Source organism: Rousettus aegyptiacus, unplaced genomic scaffold, assembly GCF_014176215.1.
Source record: "Rousettus aegyptiacus isolate mRouAeg1 unplaced genomic scaffold, mRouAeg1.p scaffold_m13_p_13, whole genome shotgun sequence".
Taxonomy (NCBI): domain Eukaryota; kingdom Metazoa; phylum Chordata; class Mammalia; order Chiroptera; family Pteropodidae; genus Rousettus; species Rousettus aegyptiacus.
In genome coordinates this window covers 73,710,726-73,730,413 of record NW_023416288.1, presented here as the reverse complement: position 1 = coordinate 73,730,413, position 19,688 = coordinate 73,710,726, and the positions used below count along the sequence as shown (strand labels likewise).

General features: G+C 31.8%; 1 protein-coding gene and 1 pseudogene across 1 annotated transcript in view; one reads left to right on the top strand and one right to left on the bottom strand.

Moving 5' to 3' along the window:
• The window catches only part of FOXP2 (forkhead box P2), a 336,947-nt gene that overhangs the window by 216,254 nt on the left and 101,005 nt on the right, over positions 1 to 19,688 (top strand). Inside the window, exon 4 of the mRNA XM_036231023.1 lies at positions 7,765 to 7,839. Within this exon, the coding sequence (XP_036086916.1) occupies positions 7,765 to 7,839 (75 nt within the window). The remainder of the gene's footprint in view (positions 1 to 7,764; positions 7,840 to 19,688) is intronic.
• On the bottom strand, positions 17,348 to 17,470 carry LOC118611258 (annotated as a pseudogene).

Here is a 19,688-nt window from a genome sequence, read left to right as displayed (position 1 = left end):
GCCTCAGTCCCTGCAATATATATGCTTTTAAAAATTATATAAAAATAAAATTTATTTTAAAGAAGTTTGCTTTCTATTTAAGTAAATATAATCTTAACCACATTTTTAATTTGAATAATTCCTCTATTAAGGAAATAGTAGTCCTTAATTTAATTTTGTAAATTTGGATTTTCCTGTTGAGTGTTATACCAATGAATCGTATCAATTGGGCACATTTTTACCTATATATATATATATGTATATATATATATTTATGTATATATATACATATATATACTATTTTTAAATTTTTATACTAATCCATGAAAAAAAAACAAGCATAAAATGATAAACATGTATTAATAAATAACTTTAATAAAATTCTCCATGGCTTTGAACCAAGTTTTTAAAAAAAATCTGTTTGATTGGGTGGACCTAAGGAATCTTTGTTCTAATCGCAAACACAATTCTTTCTTGTTATTCCTCAACACACCACCACCACCTCCATCCACCTTCACTTCTTACTGATTGAGCTGTATTCCATGATTAATGATGACATTAGAGACATATGCTATTTTGTATTACTCTTTCACCCTGCTACAGCACTTGTTTATCCATTCTCCAAGCTATATGGCTTTCCTTACTCCTATTCTCAAGCAAGCTAATGAATATTTCTTTTTTAAAAATCACAATATCAAGCAGTATTATCTCCAACTTCAGCTTAGCCTTCATGGCTATTTAGCAATTGTTTAAATGGTCTTTAACACCTTACTTGCCCTCTCCCTACACCAGCTTTTCATCTTCCCTGTACCCTTTAAGTTCCTGCTTCACACCTAGCCCCTTTTTCTCAGTGACCTCACCTCCAACTTCTGACTTCCAAAAGAAAATTTAGAGGCTACCAGGAGAGAACTCCCTCAGCTTCTCTCATCTCTATTCCTAAAACAAACTTATTGGCACCTCTAATTATGCTTTTTTGCATCACAATGAGATATTTTCTCCAAGGCCAATCTATCTTCCTGGGCATAATACCTGCCCCTGCCCATCTTTTCTACGACCTTGTCCTGTCAGCTAGACATATGATTTCCTATATATTCAGTCTCCCATTTTGCTGTATCTTCTCATCTTTAAAATCAAAAGCACCAACAAATCAAAATCTTACATCAACCTTAATTTATATCAGACAATCTTCCTAAGCCTCCTTTTACCTTCATCATTAAACTTTTGGAAATAATTGTTTACACTTCAACATCCATTCCTTATTCGACATACTATATTTTGGTTTCTGTCTCTACTACCCTTCTGAAATTATTCTATTAAATATCACTGACAACCTCAGAGAGTTATATTCAAGTCTCATCCTACTGGACCTTGTCAAAGCATTTGAGACTTTTGATACTACTTCTCTGACCATACCTTTTCTCTGTATTTTGATGGCTTTTCTCACCTCTTTCCATAACTTTTTTGTTGTTGTTGTTCAACTATTATGTCAATGATGCTGAACTCTGGCTGGATATTATCATTACCTAGGGTGCTTATTAAAAAAAAAAAAAAAAAAGCCTGAGCTCCACGCTAGCCAAATTAAGCCAGAACCTCAGGAGGTAGAACCCAGCATGAATATTTATTCAGAGCTCCCCAGATGATGTTAAGACATGGCCATGGGTTGAGAACCATTCCTTTAGATGATCGCAGTGACAGAACTTATCTACTCTCTGCGGGGTTACTGCCACGTAAGGTGGTAATCTCAGACATCTATATATCTTGCCTTCTTTCCTAAACTTAAAGCTTGCATACTCAAAGTCTACTGGAAATATCTACCCAATGTCTTGCAGTCACCTCTAATTTAATATTTCTAAATGAAGCAAATTCTCTTTCATTCCTTAAAAATTTGTTTTTCTTGCATTTTCTTATCTTGCTAGTGGTATCACAGTCTACTCTCAGTGTACCTAATCACGCACTCTATCACTCAGTCACTCAAGTTGTCTTCAAATCCTTTGAAGTTTCTCCCTCCTCAAATTAAGTATCCTTTCTCCTTCTCTATGGCTGCTAATTCAGTCCTTGCTATAACTCTCTGGTTAGCCTTTGGACATCTTAGGCTGCCAGCCACCAGTTTTTCCCAATTTCAGACATCCCACATACTCATGCTTTTCTTGTTTCCTAGGAAGAATAGCTACTACACTCCTTTACCTCAGGACGTAACAGAAATATCTTTTGTCTGAAGAGCAGAACTTTCCATAGCACTAACCTTTCCACCCTTATCTTTCATCACTTCTCCCCATCCATACCACATTCCTACCATACTCAAATTATCAAATTTCTTAGGCACAATCCTAAATCCTTTGGATTCTCCTTTACTTCTCTGCTGCCTCTTTTTTCCCCAAGTAATAAATTTCTACTCATTCCTTGGGAGTCAGCTAGAAAATAACTATTTTCAATATTATCAAGCTGTACTTTTTACCTCTTCAACAATCTATTTGTCTTTAATGTAAGGTATCTTGATCAAGGATTTATCTAGATTTCAGAAGGACTATTAACATAAATGGTAGAAAAGTAGTCTCAATTTCACTTCTAATTAAGAGTAAATATTCTCTTATTTTCAATGTAAAAAACAAACCACAGTATTTGTGACATTGTCAGTATTAGCAGTATCTGTGACATTATCACCAATTAAGGTATTTTCATATCACATCACAGTTGGCAAAAATATCTAGAAATATTATTAATGCTTATTACTACTTTAAAATTATAGTGGTTATGAAACCTGCCACTATATCTTATAATTTAATGCATTAATAAAGTACATATTAATATTTCACAAATGTTGCTTTGTAAATATTTTTAAAACTGAATTGAAATTTGGAATTAGAAAATTAGAAAAACTGATTTCCTCTTTAATTCCTTATATTTTATTTTATGCAATTAAACATTTTTCTGAGTAAGCTATTTTAGATTTTACCAGATTACCAAAGAGGTTCGAAACACACAAAAAAAGCTAGGAACCTCTGCGAATGACATTTATTTAGTGGCATCCTAATTTTCTAGGGTGTTTTTACCACTGTCTTTGGAGGTAAGGACAACTTTTATTCATTTTTATTGCCACATGACTAATATAGTTTATAGCATATAAACTATATGCTATAGGTATTATAAAAGTGTGGACTGAATAATAGAATAAAACAATTTTAAAAATCACCTGTCACACATGTATCCTGAACACAAAAGATAGTATTTCTCAAAGTGTGATCACAGTCACCAATATGCTTGTTGAAATGCATATTCCTGGGCCCTATCCAAGATCTTTTGATTCCGAATCATTAGGAATGAAGCCTTGAATCTGTGATTATTACGGCCAATCCAGAAATTTTTTTACATGCTAAAGTTTGAGAATCTGTACAGTAGGATGCACAGTGGCTTTAAAAAAATAATAACATGGGCTTTTGTAAATAATTTTGGCTCCTTGGCTTCATTTGCCTTTTCTGCAAAGCCACACCATGATAGCCACACCAAGATCCACTCAATATCATACGTGGGTTTTGCAGCTTGTGTACAGAAGGATGTAAAGTAGGGCTAACTGCTTCTTCGAAATGAAGAATGAAAAGTCTTGAGGCATATGCTCATATTGATTTGGTCCTCTGGCATACATGGTCCCTGGGGAAGGATGAAGTACTTTGAATTTGCATAGAAGTTGTATATATCATTCTGGTACAACCCTGGTCACACTGTCCCTGGGACAATTTCCATCATATGTGATGAATGACCCCAGAACATTCAAACAAACCAAAAAACTTTAGAACAGTTGGAGTGGTAAAAAGACCAATCAACCACTTAATTTAGTTTTTGTTTTATTCCTGTCAAGAATGTCCACTTTTAAATTTTTGCACCTTTCAAGTGTAGGCCACTGTACCATTCAGATTTTACTCCAAATGTTGTGACCCTAAAATATTTTAACACATTAAAGAAAAATTTGAACATACTTTCAGCCAACCTCAAGAAACGAATTATAACTTAAAATATTTTCACTTGTCAGGAGAGAACAACATATAATACCTGCTTTTCTATAAAAAATATACCTTCATCAACTTTTAAAAAATCATATTCTTTTAGAAATCATTTTACCTTGTCGCTGAATGCAAACACACTCTAATGATAGACAGAAAGCCATTCGAATATAGATGCAATGGCTTGAGATTTTTCGTGTCCTTTACAGAGTAGAGAATTTTTGCATCCTTTACACATAGTGAGATTTTAATAAATTTTCTATTTGAAAAAAATTGAATGTTATTCTGAAGCAATAATGATAGTTAATAAATATTAAGTTCCTATCTAATAAACATTAAGTATATGGGTAGCAGCACAATTCTAAGTACTTTACAAATCAATGTATTTAATAATCATGTGACAGTGTTACTTATTTCCCCCTTTTTAGAGACAGAGAGGCCAAGAGAGGCTAAGTATCTTGCTCAAGGTCACATTTCTTGTGAGTGTTGAGTCAGGGTCTAAACTCTGTCAGGCTGTCTCCAGAGCTAGTATTCCTATTTTCAACACTAAATGACTTATTCTTCATTGTTTTAACAGAAAATTACTGATACATATTTAACTAAAGAATAGATTCCTTCTGAAGTTAATGTTGAAAGCCCATTCTAGTACACTGTCTTGGCCTTTTCACTGTTAAAATGTTCTTTGGTGCTTATTTGAAACAGATGTAAACACTTAAAACATCCATTCACATTGTATTTCCCTGTGATTTGCTGGACTATGTCAGGTTGCCTCCAGGAGACCCATTTCTAAATGACTGATTTCATTTGTCTTTCTACTCCTTTACAGACCTGCACCTTCAGGGAGCTGTTAATGCATGGTTGGTCAGAGGTTTATTAGCATCTCTTGCCAACATTCTGTCTCTTTCAGTTGTAGAAAGCTCTAGGACAGCCAGAAGAAGCTGGGTGGGTTTTTCAAAGCACAGTTTCTTCAAGCTTTTTGGAAATGCATGATGACTGGCTAATAGTAGTGCAAAGTTTATTCTTACATACTTTTAACTCCAGGAGTTATTAGCTGGAGTTACTTAAAAATCTATGCCTTTCAAATGATTTGCCTTCTTTCTGTTATTGTTCTTCAGTAAACTTAAGATTAAGTTGACTTTTTATTTTCAGAAACTTTGCTTTTAACTCATTGTGTTTATTGTTTGTTGAACTCTTTCTAATGTTTAAACTATATGTATTTTATGATTTTGCATGCAAAGTGACCAGGACAGAAAAATGTCGCTGTGAGTCCTCAGTGTGGGGCAGTCTCTCTCTCGTCTCTAAGACTAGATTAATGACTATCTGTGGTAATAAGAAAGAGAGCCCATTGTCAAACAATCAGTGTTTTTAATTAATCAAAGTTTCTGTTTAATAAAAATATGATGTCAGAGATTTTACACAATAAAAAATAATGAAAATAACTTTGCACCAATCAAAGCATTATAACTTTTTTGATGGTTCAGAGGATCCTTCAGAATCTTGCTTTATATCAAAAATTATCTCAATGTTTATCAGCCGAGATCATGTTTGGAAAATGAGAAACAATTAAAGAAGATATATTTGAATCACACTTAGATTTACTGAAATTATGTTTCTGAGTCCTTTGAGCTAGAAATGGAGTATATTGTCTCTCACAGTGAAGCTTCACTCTACTTCCATCCCAAAGCTCTAATCTGTAGAAGAAATATAGTGAAAAACTCTTTGTAATGAAATCCTGATACATTTTGTACCTGTATCCTTTTACTGGTAACTGCACCATTTTATTCCATAGCATCTTTTGTATATTTTTATCGCTGCACTTGTACATTGTCTAGAAGTTTCTTGTTTGTGTAGTCCTCAAGTACTGAGATTTATACTTCTTTATATCCTCCCTTACAACTCTGTGATTGGAATGACAAATTTTCAGCATATTTTGTCTGTGGTGGAGACACAAGTACAATGTTTTATTTAATGTGGATGTTCTTGAAAGAGTATAGCGTGATGTTGCTTATTTATGGAGCTTAATTTTCACTGTTAAATATAAATAGTGTCATGACACCTTTGGAGTTCTTGTGATGCTCACTTATTTTTGTTTTATGTAAGATGAGTGTTGATTTGAAGATTTTTTGTTAGTGCGGTTCATTGCTACGATATGGAGTAGCATGTTTTTTTTTTTTTTTAGGGTGCTTGTGACCTTGTTAAATAGCAGTCCAAAAATCATGTAGCTTGTTTTGATTTTAACCAAAGTTACAGCTGCCTAGCTGTAAAGCAGTTTCTCTTATTATGACTAGTTTTTCAACTTGTACTGTTTTAAATTGCCTGCAATTAGCATATTTCAACCTTATTTTTAGGTTTAAATTGCAGTGTGAGAGTGTACTCTCCTCTTAGCTAATTAGTGCTATCAAGGAACAGTAGGTTACCTCATTAGTACCATGTGCATTTAATTAAAGAAGAGAAAATTGGAGTTAACCTCATAGTTAATATTTTCACAGAGTGCTACAATGCCAACACCTTCAATTGGAGTCACACCCCTGTGTATCTAATTATGCACTGATGCCAAATAAGGTTAGCAAGAGTACTACAAGGCTGTTGACAAAATAATTTAGATGAAAATGCGTTTGTTGGATTCTGACAGTAAAATATAACGAACATTTTTTTCCTTAGTCTTCATCTGCCAGCATCAGGTGACATTCTTCTTCATAGAAAACTGAAGGAAAGAAATATCTTGGAAGCCATTTTCCTGTTTGAATTAATGCTGCTCTTATCTTGGAAAAAATGGCATATAGTCACATAAAGCATCTACAATACATTTCTTAAATAGTATCCCTGAACTTCAGAGATGTATTTGAAAAGAATTATTTATAAGATGTAATATTTACATGCATCAAACCACTACAAATACTCCCTGACACCCCAATCACATCCTTCCTTGCTTTTCTTCTTTTCTGATATACTCATAATTTCCCTTGTGTATTTTATGAATGGGGATCGTCCTTTCATATCATACATGAAGTCTAAGGATGTGTTGTCACACAGTCTATTCAAATGCAGTGTAATCTTTTTGCCCTTCAGACAAAATCTTTGATATGTCTAACACTACTTAGGTAAAAAATGACATCCTATGTCATTTATCAATAAATAATCACTTTGCTTTTACAGATAAAAATGCAAACTATACATTTGAGTGTAGAGAGTAGTTTTCATGGCACAATTCAACAGGTTTTAACAGACATAGTGGATTCTGCCTCCATTGTCTTAAATGTATATTTAATGGCAATACTTGTGTTATAGTAATGCATGGTCAAGATGGTTTAGTTAAAGAGATTCTTGTGATTATTCTTACATTTTATGACAAAACAGGATTTATGTTCATTTGTGTTGGTTATAATTGACAACAAGTCATTTTTTTAAAGAGAGATGAGGTTTTAAGAAAAATAATATCCCATACTCTAAAATCATAGTACCACTGAAATCTATTTAACATTAGCAATAATTTTACCTTAGAAATGGGAAGTAGGATACCTGTCAAGATCATGGTAGACAATCAATTAATTTTTTGGTTAGTAGTTTATTCATTATGTTCAAATATTCAGTTTTGCATCTGCCAAATTATTTCTATTTTTAAAATCTGTACTGTTATTAACTGTCAGATAAAGATAGAATAGTCTTATTTATGTTGACCTACCAAGATAATAATTTAAAAAAAACTTTTTAAAATAAATGAATTATTAACATAAACCTTAAGAGTGAAAAAAAAAAAAAGCCAACTCCTGATTCTCTTTGTTTAATCTAGGAATTGCTTCCAGAAACAAAATTATGTATCTGTGGCCACTCTTCTGGTGATGGGCATCCTCACAACACATTTGCAGTAAGTTACACTGGGCACTTAGAAATTCAACTACTAAGCACAAGGCCATAGACTGAATGTCGCTAAGTAGATTATCTATAATTTTCTATTAACCACTCCCTTCCATTGATGCAGATAATCAAGACATGACTAATGTTAAGATACAGATATAATAATTTGTTTTTCTGTTACTTCTTATATTCTCCCGTCAGTTATATTTCATCACATGTACAATTCACAGTTTCTATGCTTGATGCCATTAAAGTTTACCTTAAATATATAAAGGCATGTGGCTATATCACCACTACACTTTTCTTGAACTTTTAGGAATAATTTAATGAGATAGTACTGATATGCAGAATATAAATGGATAGAGATTATGGATAGATACAATACATATTTTAGGGAAAAGTTGCTGGTCCATGTTATGTAAGTTACTGTAGAAATATGTCAAGGCCTTTTTTTTTTTTTTTTTTTTTTTACGTATTCTGTCACTAGAGTGTAATTTGTTTCTTTAGATTATAACAGTCAATGAAAATTGCTTTTGTGACCCAATTCACATACCAGTTAGCCTTGGAAATGAATAGCAATGCTGAAGTAGCCATTCAAGAATTTTTAAATAGAGCAATTTAATGTTTCTGTTTACATGGATACTACTTGTATTCCTAAGGAATCTCTAAATATGGGATTCATATGCATATTTTCATATATAGATAGAATTTTTTCTTGTTTTCCCCAGAATCGAGATACTTTTTTAGTTTCCTTGGACTAGAGTATTCTTAAATTGACTCACCCAAAATTTATTTTTTTACTGTTCTATCCGTAATATTTTTTTTAATATATAATTGATAGAACACAACACAGTTAAAGCTCTTAAAAACAAATAACCTTTATCTTCCCGAATAAAGAGTATCTAATTTCATACCTTAGTTTAAAAAAGAAAGATTTTTCTCTATTAAAACAGTGTCATTAATATGGAAAGTTATTCTTTGCCAAAATATATAAGCATGAAATATTTTTTAAAATGTTAGATGCAAAACAGAAGTAGAAGTAGAATCAGCAACATTATGTATATGTCATAGAGATAGTGAATGCAGAAGATTGGTAATAAATTTTGCACATAACAGCCGGTTTTACAGTGATCTGAAATTATCTAGCTTGAGGTTTCATTCATTTTAATCCTAAAGTGTTTGCTACTCCTAAGCTTTCCTTGAAGGAACAATATCTGAAAAATAGAAAAATTTAAAAAGTAGTGGTAAGTTTTGCTGAAATGATATAAAATTATGTGAAAGACTAAAATGATCTTAATTTCTAAATATTCTCTGTATATTTTGAAAAAAGATAAATTTAAGTTAAACTGTAAAAATAACCGTATATTTTAACTTAACAATTAAGATGATTCTTCCACAAATATGCTTTTAAAAAGCAGTACATAAAAAATGGAATAGGCAGTATTTCTAATTAGTGACACTTTTTCCTAAAAAAAAAAAAAAATTGTTTTCATTAGATTAAAGAATGAGCTGGTTTAACTACTAACAATATTTATCCTTTGTCTAAAGCTACTCCTACCATTAAAAAAAAATTATTCTACTGATGTAAAAAGAAATCTATAGTCAGATCTTTATATTTTTAATGAAAATGTAAACTTTGTGATTACCAATTTATTGATCTTTCCAAAGGTATGACAAATTGTTCATGGCCACCTTGAATAGGAATCTGAGTTTGTCCCATGTGTTCGAGACTGCAGTTAGTCCCAAAGGCAGAGTACCAGGATGAATTAGTGAGATCTTCATGGTTTGTGGGGAGAGGAAACATGGCAGTGCATGGACAAGTGTTTGCCACCCCTGCACTGCACCAAACTTGATACTTAGTCACTGAATGACTTTGCATTAATGCTTCTTGGCTTCACAACACAACTACATATTATTAAGTAGGTGCTTTTTTTTTTTTTAATTGACAACCTTAGATATAACTTTCTGTAGGTGAACATGACTACATAATATGATTTAAAATCAAGTTGCAAACTAAAACAAATACTATTATTTATTGTTGCCAATTTCCATATGACAGACATGACTGTCAATTTTTATTAAGTTTTATAAGTACCAATATGCCAGAGTGGTACTTCGCTAAGTCTGAGGCACCACAAGATTACTGGTGGGCTAAAAGGAAGAGAGGTGTAGAAAGGATAAAAGTACTTAAAATTAGCCATCTTCTTTTATAAACTATATTCCCTTCCCTTCCCTTCCCTTCTCTTTTATAATAAATTATGAATCATCATAATGGTTCTGTTGTTCTAAAAATAGTTCTAAAAATAGAAAAATTGTAATACATTTTTAGATGATCCTACAAAATGCCCTATAAATGGATTAATTTACTATCACATGTATTACTTCCATGGTTGATCAACTGTCACAAATAAAAAGCCAAAATTTTGAGGCATGTGTTCCAAGTTAGCAGGTTAATTTAATTTTTCCTACCCCCTCTCACTTAAAAAATAAAAATCTTATAAGTTTATTAATAAGCCTGAAGTGCTATAAATTGCAGTGGAAAAAAAGTCACTTATAATTACCAAATGTAGATTAAAGCCCTATTACCTTAAAGAAATAAGTAATGATACATAATATTAAACATTGTCAAAAGCTCTTCATCATACCATCCTTTTTCAGGTCATTATTATATCAAGTTCCTAACAAAAATGCAATAAAATATTTTTCGGTGTTTTGGTATATAAGTAGCCATCAGATGTTAGCCATCATCTGTGTATTGTACCTCCTTATTATCATGTTGTTGACAGTAGTGATACTTTTATGTACCCACAAATCGATTATATTTATTGTGTCTTTACTAGTTCATTGTAATACTGGGTAGTAGTAATTGTTTATGTGTAATCTCTACCTGAAAATTGTAATCTTAACTTCTGTCTACCTATTATATTTAAAAGAAATGTTTGGGCTCCATAGATTGTATGGTCAATATTCTAAGAGTAACAATATAATATCTCTCTACTACATATTTTACTTTTAACGGAAAAAGCACTAAGTTCTGGCTGTATAGGATGGGAATATGAGAGCTAGAGAGCTTCATTGTAAGAGATTACCTTTTAATACTTGCTTTTCACACAGTTTTTTCAAATGATGTATATTTAGCTCTACTCTGGAAAAAAAAAAAAAAACCCTTCACCTATTTCATTTTTCTTTCAAATTTTAGTAATAGGATAGATGCCTTTCTTTTTCGCTGATAAGTCAAACAGCTTTACAAATGGCTAACTCTGCCAAGAACCTAAATTTCACCATCTTTGGCTCCCCTGCCCCACAATCATAACCCAAGGTCACTCCTCAGTAACTAGACCTTGTTGATACCTCATCTGCCTGAATGGCCTCATTAACACCTACCTGCAGATAATCTTATTGTTAGTCTCACCTACAGGTTTTTACACCTAAGTGAATACTATTTTACATAGGACTCTGCAGGACAGCTCTAAGTGCTAAAGCAATTATGTTGAATGCTTTGAGTCTTTGTCTTGTTGGTCTTATTTTCAAAACCTGTAGCATTGGGTCAAATGAATATTTGAATGAGCAAAATTTGTTGGACCTATAAACTAAAAATGACACTTGGTGAGTCTTGGGCTGCTGGTTTATGTCTCATTCAAATTAAATTGCATCGACAACATTGAATCTTTCTCCTTACAGATCTTTACTCTGTGATGATTGCTTCCTGAATGTTTCGTTTCGAAAGGAATCATGGATTGAAAGAAATAAGAAAAAGGCAATAGTGGCAGTTTTAAAGAATTTATTTTCTGTTCCAAATTAATTTCTCTTAGGCTTTAAATAACTTGTACCCAGCACCAAATAATCTATCCAATGGACTCTGGAATCAGCTTTCTAGATTGGATACTGGGCAAATTACTTGATCTTTTTTTAGTTTCATGATCTTAATCTGTAAAATTGGGTAAGTAATAGTATCTACCTCATAAGGTAGTAATAGGACTAAAGTTGATAACCTCTCAAAATACTTAGCAAGATGACTAACATATAGAAGTGTGCAATAGATGTTCAACTCAGTATCTGCAGTAGCATCAGTTATACTATTGCTTGAAGCAAAGAGGCAATTCTGGTTGATGTAAAATTAAATATATATTTGGTATTAACACTAAATAAGAGACGTTGGGCATTGTATGCTGGTCATGACTAAGACAGATGGGAAATATTCCTTACTGAGAAGAAAGTCTTGGTATTCATTAATTGAACACTGACTTAATTACTCACAAAATCAGGGTTATCCAAATGTTTTCTGATTTGTTATATGGAAAATAGCAACCTGGTAAAGAAAGAACCCTAATTCCCCAAACCTAAACGATGTCCTGGAAGCCAAGGGAAGTTGTACTTAAAGAATTAGGAAAAGTGTCCCCTCGATTATCTGTATCCAGCTGGAGAGCAGGAAGATTCAAAGTTAGGAAATACAAGTGGCAGTGCCATATTACCTCCGGTGTATTCTTCTTTTCTCAATTATAACTATATTAGCAAAGACTAATCACAAGTTAAAGACAAATTACTACTTATTAGTAGTTTTGACAACTGTTAACTAACATGCTGACAACAATTAGCCAGGGATAATGTAGTAATTTTTTTGGAGAGTTCTTCCAATAAAACCTATTTTGCAAGATTTAATGCTTTTCTATTAGTGTAAAGTTGTGATAGTATAAATTTAAGTTCATTATGAAGCAGTACAAATTAGACTTGTTAATTCATCATGTTTATTTTGAGTAGTTTTATTCACTATTATGATAGTATCAGTAGTATACTAGGTTCTTTGGTATGAAATAAGCCTTAGAATAATCAAATATTTCAATTCTTATCTTACAACTGATTTTTTTTTAATGTCAGTAGAGCTGTATATAACATAATGACAATGTTTAGGGCTACTGTTATAACCTTCCACATTCTTTATTGGAAATAGAACAAAGGTTTCTGTTTTTAAAGCCTTGGCTGACATTTGTATGCAACTTCTTGATTAATCTTTTTCTCTTTTACTGTAATTCAAGATATCAATAATTATCTTTGTACACCTCACTCAGCTGAGATGTAGCTCCCTGTCTCAGTTCATTCTAAATACCTCTCCTGAGTGAGTGCCTCTCACCTATTTTATTGCAATATTTGAGATTGCATGAATTCTCTTGATGTTGGTTCCAGGAAGGACCAGTAGCAGAGCTTTTTCAATGGAGACTTCTCTTTGAAATTTATAATGAATAATTTACTCCCCTTGATGATTCACTAAAGCATTCATATGGCAGAAATCGGAGGCTGATGAAAGGATTATTTATTTAGTTATCTGGTTTTGTTGTTAATATATTTTTCACCAAATAGATTGATACACACACCAGAATATATATGTGGCAATAATGTAAATTTATGGTGCTCATTTAGACTATATATTTTTTCACATTATAAAATTATTTGTAATGAGCTGTTAATGATAGTCTTTACAAATATAAAATATAATCTGCATTAACTTCTAACAGTTTACTCTGCAGTCATTGCATATTTCTAAACATCACATAATAAAGGCATATTCCATATTTATTATTTGTATTTCTGTTTACAGAAATATTTTTACATCATTTTATTTTAGCATAGTGGTAAATGGAAGGCACAAAAACAAGTCATCATGGTGTATAAATCAGTGGCTCGTGAGCTCACGTGCACACATGAACATATATATACATATCTTAATGGTCAATTATGTAAAAGAATGTGCATGCATTTTTTTATTGAATTCTGTCTAATTTTTCTTTCTCTTCTTCTTGAAGTTAAATTTTAAATTTGTAATTTTCATTAGGCAAATGAGTTATTTGTTATGTACAGGATTAACAAATTATGGAATCAAATCTTCATTACTGGCACCATCCATGCAGCAATGTATTTACTTGAAAATATTTTTAAAATACTAGACTTTTTATATAATTTTCATATGTACATAGGATATTACCTTAAGGATCACATTGTTTACATTGGCATTAAAACTTAAACTTGAAAGTGCATGCCATACTTTAAATCGTGAGCCAGTGGAGTTCAGAAGGCTTACTATTAACAGAATTCTGTCATGTTATAATCATATAATGCATCATATAACTTAGATTAAATTGCATTTTTTTTACTTCGAATTTATCATATTTCTAATAATGATAAATTTGGTGCAAATAGATTCACACTACTGATAAGATAAAAAATAAAGTCATACCAAGTTAAATATTTTCAGATGGAACTTTTGTAATATTTAACATTAAGGAACAATATGAAATGCTCATGGAACCATATTCGTAATCTCTTTTCCCTGAAGTCATGTTTACCATTCCAGCAGAACTTTCTCCTATTGTCTCTTAAGAGTAATTTTGTAATATCGACAGAAGTAATCTACCTTTCAAGTCCAGAGCACTAATTATAATGTCATACTCCAGATTACATAGGTTATATGTTTAATATTTTAAGAATAACAATATAATATCTTAATTATTTAGTCTGGCTTAAAAACAGGCTATATAGAATGAGAATAAGAGAACTTAAAAGTTCTCACTTAAGTATTCTTAAGTCAGAATATCTTGAGAGATATTACAGAGAAGGGAGACATCAAGTATATATCTGAGAGATAAATTATCATTAAGTTAAGCATAATTCATAAATTTACAAGTGGTTGTATAATTTTGGAGATAGAATGTATTAACAAAATGGTGACATCAAAATTTTATAAACAAGCTCAGAAGGTTTAGGAATTTAATATTTCTAAAGCATCATATATGCATACCTAATGAATATTTTTCTGATAACATAGGTAATTAATACAAAATTAAAATAAATAAAATAATATGAATAACACATGTACTATTGTTTTATCTCTAAATCCTTGTTGCCTATAAGTTGCATAGCTCTTATATTCTTATATATTAAGGCCAGACTTCCCTAATATATTACCGTTATTTATTGAATTCAAGGGGGAGCTATTGTTGATATGATAGTTATTTAGTCTTGAGCCATGTTTCACAAATATTAATTTTGGCAGGCTATGTATTTTAATTTTAATTCTATATATCTGTCAAATAAGGAAAACGCTCAGCTTTTCTAAATATTGCTAATCACATTTACCTATGAAAAGGTTTTGAAAACCCGAAAGATTTCATGATCACTTTTAAAATTACTACTTGACTACTTGTGGTTCGTTGAATACATTTTTAAGATCTCAGTCAGATCTGTGAGATAGTTTTATTTATAGATTGATGTTTTAGAAAAGAAAAATTCAAGAATCTTCAGTGAACCCCCGAGAAACATTTTAAAGTAAATTGTGAATCCCAGACTACTGATTTATTGCTTGCATTCTTTTATTAGGACTTCAACTAGAAAAAAATACTTATTTTTTAAAGCTATACAGTACATTCCTAGTTTAGTTCCTAATGTTTAAAGTAATAAGCTTGACAGTTACAGAGTCTTAATCCTTTACAATCATTTTCTCTTTATTTAGACTATATACCCAAGCAAAATCAGTTGCTCTATAAAGAGGAAAAAAAAGAGGGTTTCCTTGGCTTTTCAGGTCTGATTACTATCCATCGGACAAATGCTATGTCTTAACAATTGAAAATAAGTGAATAGTGCATCATCCTTAAAATACAAAGGAAGGGAGGTGAGACAATATTTTAAGTCTGATATTGAAATGTCAAACATTTAAATAGGTAAAGCTCAGAATGAATTATTTAATTGACCAGATGAAAATGCTAAATCTATGACATGCAACTTAGATCCTATAAAATATATTCATAGCACTTGTTGTAAATTGACTACTTAAAGCTATAGAAATGAATACAGAGATTAGAATTTTAAAGAGAAATTATGCTTCTAGAAGAGTTCTAAAAATATTCGGGACAATCGATTTTACTATTATTAATTATCACATACTATTTTTTTATTCAGACCATCATACGACAAATAATTGCTCCTATTTCTCTGTCTCATAAATTGTTCATGGTCCTTAATGCCTACCCAGTGTCTGCTAGATAAAACTACAAATCTAAGGCTTGTAATCATGTAACTGCCCCCCGCAAGTGGGCTCTTTTTCTTTCCTAACCTTTTCCCCTATTATTTTACAAAGACATTAGGTCCTGACTTATATATCTATTTTCTGTTTCCAAACATGCAATATCCCATTTTCTTCCTATTCTTTTTTAAGTATTGTTATTACTCTGTAGCTTTCTCTCTTTTTGGCTTATCACAATTTACTGGTTATGCTAGGCGCAGCTCAATTCTATCTCATATGAATGCTTTTTCACCATTGTAGTCCACATTGATTAATCACTCTTTTGATCTCATATGTCTATACTAATCCAATCTACATTTCTGTAATTATTCTTACACAGTCCCCTGATACTCAGTTCCGTTCAGTACATATTCATTGAGCATATACTATAAATAACTCACAAGATTACAAAAATTTTCAGAAAAATAATGAGTAATCACCTAGATTTGAGAAGTTATGAAGATGGAAAATATATACTTTAGGACTAAAGAATCAATATAAACTGTAAAAAGAGATTTAATCATTGTACTGAGGGATTGGAGACAGGTAAGTAGAAAAGGTTTATTTAAGGTGAAGTTGTGAAAAAAAAACAAAACAAAATATAGCAGATATTCTTCACACTAGAACTATAGAGAGCATTCCAGGCATTGGGAACAGAATAAGCTAAGTTATATATAGAGAAAAGAATAAGTGGTTTACAAGCTATAGTATGGTGTATTGTTTGTGGGTAATTGGAGAACATTATTGGAAAACATTGGTATATGCAGTCTTTAAATATGGATCGATGCCAAAATTTAAAGTTTTGAGTGCCCTATGTTAAGGACCTTAAATATTCTAAAAAGTTTTGGGCAATGAAGTTATTATTATATAACTAGATTATCCTGCTTAAAGATATCCTTGAGGGCAATAGGAAGAAGTAATTGGAAGTAGAAACATATTGGAATCTATGTGTCAAGGTTAAGAGGGTATCGTCTAAAAAATTAAGAATGATAATCAGAATGATAATCTTAACTAGGGGAAAGACAAGGTAAAAAATAAGAGGACAGATTTAAGAGAGAACAGAACACTTTAATTTTAAAACTAATGTTACAATTAGAGAAACAGAAAAAACTGAGATCCTTGGAATTACGCGCCTGGATATTTGTATTTGGCTGATTGTGAACTTGGTAATATCTAGAACACAGGAAGAATTGCAGATTTGGTGGTAGGTGGTAGGAAGTTGGAGGTGATAATAAGTGTTGTTTGTGAAGTATATTTATATTTCTAGTGGGATAACCCTGTTCAGGGCACAGTTAACAATCAGAGATGATGTATTTTTGCAATTATATCATATGCAGAAGACTAGAGTCCATGATTTATTTTTTTAATCTTTATTTTTTTAGGCAAGGCAACCCTTGGTTGACCTCACAGATTGCAAGGACCTTGTAAGCTTACAATCTCTTTTTTTATTTTTATTTTTTATTTTTTACCTCTATAGCACCTGGTCTTCCTAGGTGGTCTCTCATTCAAGTACTAACCAGACCCGACCCTGCTTAGCTTCCGAGCAAGATCAGGTGGGATCGGGCTTGTTCAGAGTGGCATGGCCATAGACCCTAGAGTCCATAATTTTGAAGGAGATTAAAGGAAGACAACCACAGAAAAGCTGTAAGACTAGACATTGGGCAAGGGAAGAAAGAAGAACCAAGAAAAATGTGATTAAGACAGTAGGGAACCAAAAACCAGCAGTCAAAGGACAATAGAAGAGATTTTTTTTTTTAAAGCTAAGAGATATTTTAAAAGCATTATCACAGACCTAATAGTGATTTAAGATTGAAACATGACACAAGTCATCTTATTTGGCAAGGATGTTTTTAACGTCAGTGACTTGAATGGTACTAAGAGAGTGTATATAGAGAGGACAAGTAGTATCCACTATTTCTTTGGGGAAAAGCTGATTAAAAGGCAAATGATAGGCTGGGGGCTTGAGAGAGAGCAAAAGTGAGAAAAGATCTCGGGGAAAGAAGGCAGTAGAAACAAAAAGATGAAAAGGCAAAAAGGAAAAGAATAAAATGTTGAAACAGTCTGAAAGGTGATGGGAGAAAGTGCTAGCATCAAGGGTACGAATGGAGGTAATTTATCTTTAAAGGGACTAGAAACCCACTTTCATCTGAATTGGACAGAAATTTGAAGATTAGTAAACTCATAGCAAGTTTATTACCTTTTTGATATTATTCATTAGATCTATTCATGCCTCACGACTACCATTGTGTCCCACTCCCTCAGTGTTATGACATCTAATCTAAACTTTATAGCACCTTTTAGGGATTTTTGTTTCTAGGACAAACTGTATAAAAAGAAGGAGGGCGTATTGTGGTTTTTAAAGTTTTCTAGTTATGACAGTTTTATTCTCACCACATTTTCTACTCTATGATATCATTAGTTAAAAGTATAGCTACTTATTAGAGTTAAAATTTTGCAACTCTTTTCTCATAAGAGATTCTAATAACATAGTTGCAATGTGAATGTTCTTTTCTTCCTTTCAGAAATTTAAAATGGATTAATAGGGATCCGAAGGACATTAATTATTTTATTAAACATTTAGATACATTAAGATTTTGAACTTTTTAAATAATTGGTTAATTTTTAGTAATTAATGAAATAGACCTTTTTACTTTTTAGAAAAAAACTTTTAGTGAAAACATAAAATGTAACTGGATTGAAATATATGTAGAAATATTATGATAGTCTCTTTTTCACTGTATTGACAGTTTAAAATTTTAAGAGCAATCTAATAAACCCTCCACTGAAATTGCAGATGTACATGCAACTGCTTGATTCTGCATTTAGTATTATACAGGATGTATGCAAAAATATGACAGGGTAACATATCCTTAAATCAAAAAGCTCTTTGTTCATAAAATCAAAACTAAAGTATAAGGAAATCAAAATTAATTAATTAAAAAATAAAAATAAAAGACACAATAGGGACCCGTTTTTGGACACTGTTTATAGCAGTTAATATTTCTGCTTTACAAAGTGGACCTTAGCTGGTAGAATTTCAGGGTCGGTGGTAAATGATTGGAAGTAGTGTGTTCTCTCCAAGTAATTATGTAACTTCCAAAAAAGGAGTTTTCACACCATTCTTACTAAAAATAATTCATTTTAACATGCTGAAAAGAATCTTTTCCTTTTTTTTTTTAGCTTTCAGTTCCTTGCTAAGCAAATTTGTTGAAGCTCTCCAAATCGAATTCAGTTGTTTCTCTGTTTTGCCCTCTATTGAGATTTTGGTGAAAGTACTGAGTATGTCAACTTTTAAGAGGCAAAAATGCAGTGTGGTCATATTGGCAGAAGTCCCCTCTTTAAGGTACAGCAGCCCCTTGCATTAATTTTTATTATACCTATACATCCCTTTTTTTCTCTCTCTCTTGAGGAAACCGAGCATAACTCAGAAGTAAAATAATTTGTCTAGGGTCATGTTTTAGTAGATGATTAAGTTGAGATCCAAATTCAGGACTGTCTGACTCCAAGATCTCTCCTTTACGTCATATCACTTGTGGCATTCTTCTGGGTTTTAAACATCATTTAAAATAAAGCTTCCTAACTGGACTTTGAGTGGTAAACACACAATAGAATATACAGATGTCAAATTATAATGTACACTTGAAAATTATATAATTGTATTAACCAATGTTACCCCAATAACCTTAATTTTTTTTTTAATTAATAAAATAAAGCTTCCTCTACCACATCAGAAGAATGCCCAGGTATTTCACTCATTTTAATGGTCTTGAACAGCTTGACTTCCCTTTTCTTTACCTCCTTTAAGCCAG